Raw genomic sequence first — 10,745 nt, 5'->3', positions numbered from 1 at the left:
ATATAAAGACTCTATTCACACACAACACTATGAATGTTTACACTAATATTAAATCACATTGTTAAGGTGATAAAGGTAATAAAGATAACGACAGATAATGAGTTTTTTTGGGTTTTTTTTTTTTTTTGCATTTTAGTGTATAATGTATACGACTTTTAATGTTAAAAAAGGCCGTTTTTATTTCATCAGTAATAACATATAATAATAGTTTGGCTGATCATGATTAAACTGACTGAAGAACGGATAATCAGGTGATAATCAATAATAGATAAATATCAGAGGCTGCACCGTACAAAGCAGCCAATAATAAAGCAGGTTAGATCTTTTTTACAAAAGTACAGAGTGACATCATGTTAAAAAAAAATAAAAATAATAATGAGTGGCCACGACTTATTAAGATGTGGGAATGAGATCCTAATGTGTGAGAACAAGATAATTAAGGCATGGAAACGAGATTCTAATGTGTGAAAATTAGATAATTAAGGCATGGGAACAAAATTATAATGTTTGTGAACAAGATAATTAAGGCATGGGAACATGAACCTAATGTGTGGGAACAAGGTAATTGAGGCATGGGAATGAGATAATTAAAGCATAGGAACAAGATAATTAAGGTATGACCACAACTTATTAACGGCATGAGAACAAGATCATTAAGGTGTGGGAGCAAGATCCTAAATTGTGGGAATTAGATAATTAAGGCGTGGGAACAAGATCCTAATGGGTGGGAATGAGATAGTTAAGGCATAGAAACGAGATCCTAATTTGTGAGAACGAAGTAATTAAGATGTGGGAACGAGACGATTAAGACATGAGATAAGATCCTAATGAATGAGAATGAGATAATTATCTGAATTCCACACTTTAATTAAGGCATCGGAACAAGAACCTAATGCGTGGGAATGAGATAATTAAGGCGATGGGAACGATGTCTTAATTATCTCATTCCAGTGCATTAGGGTAATAATATAAGTTGTGACCATGCATTATTATCTCATTATGATCTTAAGTTGTTCCCACACCTTAATACTTATTTTTTTAACATGATGTCACCCTAGGGTCTCCGTACAAAAGACTACGTTATTTAATGTATTCGTTAAGAAATTCAACACCCAGTTCCTCCATGTGAAAAAGTGAGTGCCCTTATGTCTTTCAATAGACTGATACATTATGATCTAATTTTTCTTTTTTTAATTGTTTCTTTCTTTAGAATGGAATGACCTCCAATCCCAAAGCTTCTGCTGCTTCGGGTCCAATTGTCTTCTTTTCCTTCCCCAAGTACCTCAAGAAACACCACAAAAAAGGAACTCACAATGTTGTCATCAGAAGAAATCAAATGTGAGGATGAACTTTTGAACAGTTCCATCACTCAAGAGGAATATTTTCAGGGTAATTTTTCTCCAAAAGAGGAAACTCAGAACCTTCCAGAAAAAGGGACGTCTCACCACTGCCCAGACTGTGGGAAGGGTTTTACGAAACAGAGCGATCTTCAAAAACACCAGCGCATTCACACTGGAGAGAAACCATTTCAGTGCCCAGAGTGTGGGATGAGTTTTAGAGAGAGTGGTACCCTGAAAACACATCGACGCATTCACACTGGAGAGAAACCGTATCAGTGTTCAGAATGTGGAAAAGGTTTTAGAGAAAGTGGTAACCTCAGAAAACACATGCGCATTCACACTGGAGAGAAACCGTATTGTTGCTCAGAGTGCGGAATGAGTTTTAGAGAAAGTGGTACCCTCAAAACCCACCAGCGCATTCACACTGGAGAGAAACCGTATTACTGCTCAGATTGTGGAATGAATTTTAGAGAGAGCAGTAACTTTAAAGCACACCAGCGCATTCACACTGGAGAGAAACCGTATCAGTGCTCAGAGTGTGAGATGAGTTTTAGAAAAAGTGATAGCCTCAAAAAACACCAGCTGATTCACACTGGAGAAAAACCATATTACTGTTCAGATTGTGGGATGAGATTCAGAGTGAGTTGTACCCTCAAAACACACCAGCGCATTCACACTGTAGAGAAACCGTATCACTGCTCTGATTGTTGGAAAAGCTTTAATCAAGAAGTTGATCTTCAAAAACACCAGCGCGTTCACACTGGAGAAAAACTGCATCAGTGCTCAGACTGCGGGAAGAGTTTTAGTCAAGAGAGTGCTCTTCAAACTCACCGGCGCATTCACACTGGAGAGAAACCGTATCGCTGTTCTGAGTGTGGGATCAGTTTTAGGAGAAGTGATTCCCTCAAAAAACATATGCAAATTCACACTGGAGAGAAGCTGTATCCGTGTTCAGACTGTGGGAAGAGTTTTGATCAGGAGAGTACGCTTAAAAGACACCGGCGCATTCACACTGGAGAGAGACCCTATTACTGCTCAGACTGCGGGAAGAGTTTTAATCAAGACAGTGCTCTGAAAAGACACCAGAAAATTCATAGTGGAGAGAAACCGTATCAGTGCTCAGAGTGTGGAAAGGGTTTTAATCAGCTTAGTAATCTCAAAAGGCATCAGCACGTTCACACTGAAAATCTAAAGTAGATGTTTGGACTCGTTGAAGTATGACTGTTCTTTTATAAGATGCTGTTAATTAGGCTCTGTTCACATTACCAGGCTAAAGTGGTTCAGATCTGATTTTTTCATGACTGTGTGAACGTGCCAATTCTGATTTTTTCAAATCCGCTTCGAGTTACTTTCATATGTGGTCCTAAATCACATACGTATCCGATCCATAGACATGCGACATGAATGTGAACAGTCAAATCTGAATTCATGCGTCTTTTTGCTTTTATGTTGTCAAAACTAAATATTGTCATTTAAAGTATTTATATGCAGAAAATGAGAAATGGCTGAAATTTTTTCATGCATCTTGGCATCATGTTCTCCTCCACCAGTCTTACACACTGCTTTTGGATAACTTTATGCTGCTTTACTGCTGGTGCAAAAATTCAAGCAGTTCAGTTTGGTTTGATTGCGTGTGATCATCCATCTTTTAATCTACATTTTGTTAGTTAGCTAGCTAGCTTACCTCATTAGGAATTATTAGTCTTTTTAATAATAATGCCCTGTAGCAAAATATATACGTTATGTATTGTTGATTATTGACTAATTATTATCTAAATAACTTTATGGCAATTAAAAGGGTTTAATTGTGCATGTTCATTGAATTTTCAGTTTTGCTACTACTAATTATTTGTATTCAACGTATAAATAGGTGAATTCATTAATGAATAAATAAAATGAACATGAAAAGTGTAAAGCACGGTTTTTATTAAAGTTAAAATCTCAGTATACAAATAAAAATGATTCCTAGTATAAGACATATTCAACATATTCACTATTTGTGTTTGACACAGAAGGAATTTGACATTCATCATTTACCCTATATATGCTGTAAAACTTGGATAGTAAATTTAACAGTGAAATGATTGCAATTTATTATAATATATTATTATTATTAGTAGTAGTAGTAGTAGTATTGTATTAGAATTATTGATTCTTCATTGTACTACATCTGTTTTAGTGCCGTATTCTTATTAAGTTGGCTTGGAAAACTGTTCTTAGAAATCCACTTTCTATAAACAGTTTCTCCTCCTACAGTTTTTCTAACTTCAACCACTTCTAACCATATTATTGCTCAGAGTGTGGAGTGAGTTTTAGAGATGGTAGTAACCTCAAAAAACACCAACAAATGCATTACAAAAAAGGCAAAACTTGTTTGAGAAATAGCTTAATTTCAGTGAGAAAATCGGCAAACGTACTGCATATGTTTCTGTGTATTGGATCTTTTTAATGTGATGCAATGTTAAAATTTAACATTGTTAAACTATTCTTTTTGATTAAAAGGTGGCTGAGAATAAAGTGCTTACTACACTCACTTTTGTAATTTAAAGAGAAGCAGAAGGTGCCAATAGTTTAAACGACTCAGGATAATGATAGGATATAGGATTTTTCTTTGTTTTTCAGTAGTTTTAAGTAGATTTGTTCTACTCTTAGTTCGTCATTTGGGAATAAAAAAACACTGGTATGCTGGTAAACCAGCTCCAGTCCAGCACAACCCACCTTAAACTGGCAATTTAAAAGAAGAAAAACAATATTTGAAACCATATTCTGTGTTATGTTTCTTTTTTTTAAAGCATCCATCTTAAAAGAAATCCAACTACACAAAGAAACACTGAAACGACGTCTTTTTGTGGTCATTTTTGCATGTTTATATTGATGTTCCCCAGACCTCCAAATTAAGGGCTAATTCTAGTCCAAATGAGGTCATTGTAGATGTCTTTTCTATGTAAAAATTAGACTTATTTTAGACATCATTTTTATAGACCTACTACCTCTAGGCTTTGTGCATAGCTGTAGTTCCATTTCAGAAGATGGCAACTGTTCCACAAATTGCATTGCCAAATAAAAAATACATTTGTAATTAAATACCTAAAGTTGTTAATTAATTAAAAAGATACAAAAATATGATGTACTCAACTAAATAATTAGTAATAAACAATGCTTAATCATAAATAATCTATATTGATATTTATTAACCATATTGATAACAACAATGTTTATATGTTATAAATAAACAAATAAGTTTATTCTTTGATAAAATACAGTACAGGCCAAAAGTTTGGACACATTTTCTCTTTTTCAATGCGTTTTCTTTATTTTCATGATTATTTACATTGTAGATTCTCACTGAAGCATCAAAACTATGAATGAACACATGTGGAGTTTTATGTACTTAATGTACTCTGTACTTCCAGAATGCAGCAGCACGTCTGGTCTTCAACCAGCCAAAACGGGCACATGTCACCCCGCTGCTCATTGAGCTCCATTGGCTACCAGTTGATGCTCGCATCAAATTCAAAGCTCTTACAATCGCCTACAAGGTGATACAGAACAGCTCCTTCCTACCTGCACTCGCTCCTGAAGGCTTACGCTACCTCCCGGCCGCTTCACTCCTCCAATGAACGTCGCCTCGCTTTACCAAACAAACATTCACACAAAACAATCCAGACTGTTCTCATACAGAGTTCCCCAATGGTGGAACAAACTACCTTCTACTACCAGATCAGGAGAATCTCTCGCTATCTTTAATAAACTCCTGAAGACTGAGCTCTTCAAAGAGCTCTTACTCTCCTAACACCTCTAACTAACTACCTTCTACTACCAGATCAGGAGAATCTCTCACTATCTTTAATAAACTCCTGAAGACTGAGCTCTTCAAAGAGCTCTTACTCTCCTAACACCTCTAACTAACTACCTTCTACTACCAGATCAGGAGAATCTCTCACTATCTTTAATAAACTCCTGAAGACAGAGCTCTTCAAAGAGCACTTACTCTCCTAACACCTCTAACTAACTACCTTCTACTACCAGATCAGGAGAATCTCTCACTATCTTTAATAAACTCCTGAAGACAGAGCTCTTCAAAGAGCACTTACTCTCCTAACACCTCTAACTAACTACCTTCTACTACCAGATCAGGAGAATCTCTCACTATCTTTAATAAACTCCTGAAGACTGAGCTCTTCAAAGAGCACTTACTCTCCTAACACCTCTAACACACTAACTACTTCTAACCTCATTTCCTTCTTCCCCTCCTTCACTCCTCTATCCTATTATTCCCCTTTGTCCTCCTTTTATCCCTATCCAAAGATGTTTTTACCTTTAAACTTATTTAGCTTTGGACAAAAGCGTCTGCCAAATGTAATGTAATGTAATGTAATGTAATAAAAAATTAGCTGAACCTCCACAGTCACCGGACCTGAACCCAATCCAGATGGTTTGGGGTGAGCTGGAGCACAGAGTGAAGAAGACAAAGGGGCAACAAGTGCTAATAATCACCTCTGGGAACTCCTTCCTTCTTTCAAGACTGATGCAGAGAGTGTGTAAAGCAGTAATCAGAGCAAAGGGGGCTATTTTGAAGAAACTAGAATATAAAACATGTTTTTAGTTATTTCACCTTTTTTTTTAAGTACATAAAACTCCACATGTGTTCATTCATAGTTTTGATGCTTCAGTGAGAATCTACAATATAAAATAGTCATGAAAATAAAGAAAACGCACTGAAAAAGAGAAAGTGTGTCCAAACTTTTGGCCTGTACTGTATATTTCCTGCACCTGTCTCAGACGTCCCCATGACGTCCAAAAAAGTTACCTGGTCCAACGTTCAAATGTTTAAATGCATTTTGACGTCTAAGTGAAGTCACAGTTAGTCCAAATAGTGGACCTAGTTTGCACGTCGTGTAGAAGTTCAGAACTGGTCTTGGAATCGACGGATGCAATAAAGACATGATCTGCACGTCCGTAAGACATCTAATGTTTAGTGGGATGGCTTTGAAAACTGCTAAAGTATGTTATAAATGTTCACAATTCATTCCATTATTGGGAACAACCATAAAAACCTCCAAAAGCTTATTAGTGCCAATCTTTAGAATACTTGGAATCATGCTAGTTTCTTGGTATAAACTAGAGCTAATTTGACTGATAAAAAAAACACATTAGTGACCTGTATCTTTAAGAAAACTCTATAAACCACAGTGTAAGTTCTCCTCCAGTCCAGGTGGAGGTGCTGCTTCTCCAAAGATAATAAAGTGTAGAAGAAGAAGAAGCTCTCAGTCCGCAGTGTTTTATAGAGAAACAGGATCTGATCTGCTGCAGGTAAAGAACTCTACTACACCGTTACTCACATGCTAACATTGGATACCTGTATTGTGTGTACGCTCCCCACACCATATCCTCAGATAGGGCTAAAGCAAACCTTTATGGTACAATGAAAAAATCCTGGAATACACAGTTAACTGCAAGTCAATGTATGCGTCCAATGAGCACTGTTTATGCATGTTGGAAATCAAACCAAATAAAAATGCCAATCTAGTTATGCATGTGAATTTTTGGTGACAAGCTTGTGTTACTTTTCTTCCTTCTCCAGAATGGAATGAAATTTCTCTTCGCAAGTCTTCTGCTGCTCCTTCTGGATTCCTTCCTTGGATAAGAGACACCTCCCCACGGCAGAAGATTTTTTTGGAAAAAAAGTGATTACGAAACATACCTTTATTTTTATACAAGAAAGAAACTGTCAATGCTTACAGTGAAAGATGAGTTTTGAAGAAAGTGGCAACCTCAAAAAACACCAGCGCATTCACACCGGAGAGAAACGGTATCAGTGCTCCGAGTGTGGATTGTGTTTTAGACTGAGCGATTCCCTCAAAAAACACAAGCGCATTCACACTGGAGAGAAACCGTATCAGTGCTCGGAGTGTGAGAGGAGTTTCCATCAACAGAGAGGTCTGATTTTACATCAGCGCATTCACACTGGAGAGAAACCGTATCAGTGCTCTGACTGTGGATTGAGTTTTAGGCAGAGTACTGCCCACAAAAAACACCAGCGAATTCACACTGGAGAGAAACCGTATCAGTGCTCGGAGTGTGAGAGGAGTTTCCATCAACAGAGAGGTCTGATTTTACATCAGCGCATTCACACTGGAGAGAAACCGTATCAGTGCTCTGACTGTGGATTGAGTTTTAGGCAGAGTACTGCCCACAAAAGACACCAGCGCATTCACACTGGAGAGAAACCGTATTACTGCTCAGAATGTGGAAAGAATTTTAGAGACGGTAGCAACCTCAAAACACACCAGCGCATTCACACTGGAGAGAAACCGTATTACTGCTCAGAATGTGGAAAGAATTTTAGAGACGGTAGCAACCTCAAAACACACCAGCGCATTCACACCGGAGAGAAACCGTATCAGTGCTCCGAGTGTGGATTGAGTTTTAGACTGAATGATACCCTCAAAAAACACCAGCGCATTCACACCGGAGAGAAACCATATCAGTGCTCGCAGTGTGAGAAGAGTTACTATCAACAGAGTGGTCTGATTTTACATCAGCGCATTCACACTGGAGAGAAACCGTATCAGTGCTCTGACTGTGGAAAGAGTTTTAATCATCGGAAGGATCTGATATCACATCAGCGCATTCACACTGGAGAGAAACCGTATTACTGCTCAGATTGTGGAAAGAATTTTATAAACGTTACCAACCTCAAAAGACACCAGCGCATTCACACCGGAGAGAAACCGTATCAGTGCTCCGATTGTGGAAAGAGTTTTAATCATCGGAAGGATCTGATATCACATCAGCGCATTCACACTGGAGAGAAACCGTATTACTGCTCAGATTGTGGAAAGAATTTTAGAAACGGTACCAACCTCAAAACACACCAGCGCATTCACACCGGAGAAAAACCGTATCAGTGCTCCGAGTGTGGAAAGAGTTTTAGACTGAATGATACCCTCAGAAATCACCAACGCATTCACACCGGAGAGAAACCGTATCAGTGCTCGCAGTGTGAGAAGAGTTACTATCAACAGATTGGTCTGATTTTACACCAGAGCATTCACACCGGAGAGAAACCGTATCAGTGCTCCGAGTGTGGGAAGAGTTTTAGACTGAGTGATTCCCTCAAAAAACACCGGCGCATTCACACCAGAGAGAAACCAAGTGCGGATTGAGTTTTAGACTGAGTAATACGCAAAAAAAAAAAAAAAACGGCACATTCACACTGGAGAGAAACCATATCGTTGTTCGGAGTGTGAGAATAGTTTCCATCAACAGAGTTATCTGATATCACATCAGTGCATTCACAAAGAAGGGAAACCGTATCAGTGCTCTGATTGTGATTGAGTTTTAGGCAGGGTACTACCCTCGAAAGGCACCAGCGCATTCACACTGGAGAGAAACCGTATTAGTGCTCCCATTGTAAGAAGAGGTTCTCTGAACAGAGTTGTCTGATATCACACCAGTGTGTACACACCAGAGAGAAACCGTATTACTGCTCAGAATGTGGGATGAGTTTTAGAGAGTGCCTGTAAAAGACACCAGCGCATTCATGATGAGCGAAGTGGTATCACTGAAAGAGTGGAAGCAAATTCTAATGCTCACATTTGAAAATACACAAATGTATTAGGAAGGAAGTAAAATAGAAATTGCAATTTCTGAATAATTTGTAATGTTTCAATGTGACATTATGTTTTGATATGATGTAAAAACTCTCTCTTACTTTGGATTTAGATTAGTTCATTAAAAGCTTGTTGAAAATAAACTGCTTATTTCAAAAAGCGGAATTATTCTGAGAACCAACTATGCATTGAATTCTGCATGTTCTTTGTATGTTCTTTAGTTGCACTTAGAGAATAATCCTTCCAGCTGTAAACCAAATTTCAAATAGTCAGAAAGTGTGAACACGTATGACTTTATTTGATTGTGCAATGACCTTATAGTGCTAGATTTAGCCTTCGTTCACATTACAAGCCACGTTGCTCAAATCAGATTTTGCACATTGATACCTGTATAAACGCCTCCTTCTTCACCAACAACAAAACCCCTCATATTAGAGAGAGGAGAGACTCGTAGCTTTATAAAGGGAAATGGATGAGTTAGCAGCTCATATGTGGAGCATCTTTTGCTGGAGTGGAGAGTAAACAGCTGCTCTGAAGTTCATGCTCAGGTCCAGGAGGTGAAAAAAGGACAGGTGGTTTGCTTTTGCTGTTTTTTTTTTTTGCAGCTATAGCTGCACAGCTGCACCAAGAGATACAGTGTGGGTACAAGAGAGAAGCATGTAGCACTAATGCTAATGCGTAAAAGCAAAAAGATAGAGCATGAATTCTGATTTGACCGCTCACATTCCTGTTGCATGTCTGTGAATCGGATACTTATCCGAGTTAGGACCACTTATGAAAGTGAATCAAATATGATTTGTCACGTTCACACAGACATGAAGAAATCTGATCTGAGACACATTGAGCAAAAAATCTGATTTGAATGACTTCAGCTTGGTAATGTGAACGTAATGTGAAAATACGGTGAATTAATAAAAATACATTTACTGAATAACACAAAGTAATGAATTGCATAAAAGAAAACGACAAATTACTCCTAGACCATGAGAACCTGCTATGTTTATATGTAATATGTTGCTGAATTAATAATTTGAATTTAATTCTTGATATGAACAGTTAGGAACAGGTAGAAATTGCAAGTGAAGTGTTTTTCATGATGTGAAATCTATACCAGTAATTTAAATACTTAATGGTTATTAGTTAATCTGTCGTTTATGGGGCTCCTCTAATTTTAAATGTGTCTGGATCACAGAATATACATTTTACCAGTTAAAGGTAAGGTAATAGAGGTGCTTAAAAACTGTTTTCTTCTATTATTATTAATATTTATACTTCTCCAACGCTCAACAAAATCACGACAGGTTGTTTAACAATACATTTAGTCGCTGTGTATCATAACTCAACCAAAAATATGCTTTAAAAAACATTAATCCAAAGTGATTGATTTGATTATGTCTTATTGTAAAAGTAAGATGTTCAAATTAGGTAATGAACACTAAAATTGCTTTTTCCATATAATATACTTTATGCAAATATATATACTGGCATTAAATACTGCGAAAAGTGCACTGTAGTGTAGTTTTTTATTCTATATTTCAGGTGTATTGAAAATGTTTAAAAAACACGTACTTAAGTCTATTTAACTTTGCATAAGTTATGCAAAAAAAGCACTCAAAAGCTCAATTTAATGCTTTTATGATATGTTTAAATATAGCTTAATTACAACTGAAATATAATTAAGTTGAAATAGGTTGTGCCAAAATAGTACATTTAGTGTGTTTTTAAGTACATATTTAAAAAAAAAAGTATGTACTTTTCCATGTTAAGTATACTTTTAAAATCTATACCT

General features: G+C 37.0%; 3 protein-coding genes across 13 annotated transcripts in view; all 3 read left to right on the top strand.

The window, feature by feature from the left end:
• The window catches only part of LOC125790084 (zinc finger protein 501-like), a 41,734-nt gene extending 38,518 nt beyond the window's left edge, over positions 1 to 3,216 (top strand). For 3 of the 5 annotated variants that reach the window (XM_049473203.1, XM_049473204.1, XM_049473205.1), the window contains exon 2: positions 1,211 to 3,216. In XM_049473203.1, coding sequence (XP_049329160.1) covers positions 1,314 to 2,537 — 1,224 coding nt within the window. In that variant the 5' untranslated portion in view covers positions 1,211 to 1,313 and the 3' untranslated portion in view covers positions 2,538 to 3,216. The remainder of the gene's footprint in view (positions 1 to 1,210) is intronic. The other 2 variants (XM_049473201.1, XM_049473202.1) reach the window with 1 other exon arrangement.
• LOC111188166 (zinc finger protein 729) overlaps positions 1 to 10,745 on the top strand; it is a 102,147-nt gene that overhangs the window by 38,516 nt on the left and 52,886 nt on the right. Inside the window, exon 1 of one of the 7 annotated variants that reach the window (XM_049473192.1) lies at positions 6,613 to 6,653. The exons of the other annotated variants lie outside the window; for them this stretch is intronic. The gene's annotated coding sequence lies outside the window, so the exon portion shown is untranslated. Of the gene's footprint in view, positions 1 to 6,612; positions 6,654 to 10,745 lie in introns of those variants that run through there. 7 annotated transcript variants of the gene reach the window in all.
• LOC125790083 (zinc finger protein 271-like) lies at positions 6,567 to 9,055 on the top strand. Its single transcript, XM_049473200.1, has 2 exons — positions 6,567 to 6,653; positions 6,925 to 9,055. The coding sequence occupies exon 2, from the start codon at positions 7,091 to 7,093 to the stop codon at positions 8,507 to 8,509; it is 1,419 nt and encodes a 472-aa protein (XP_049329157.1). The 5' UTR covers positions 6,567 to 6,653; positions 6,925 to 7,090; the 3' UTR covers positions 8,510 to 9,055.

The sequence above is a fragment of the Astyanax mexicanus genome, unplaced genomic scaffold (genome assembly GCF_023375975.1).
Source record: "Astyanax mexicanus isolate ESR-SI-001 unplaced genomic scaffold, AstMex3_surface scaffold_34, whole genome shotgun sequence".
Taxonomy (NCBI): Eukaryota; Metazoa; Chordata; class Actinopteri; order Characiformes; family Acestrorhamphidae; genus Astyanax; species Astyanax mexicanus.
Note: the sequence above shows the minus strand (reverse complement) of the source record. Positions and strands in the feature narration are given on the sequence as shown.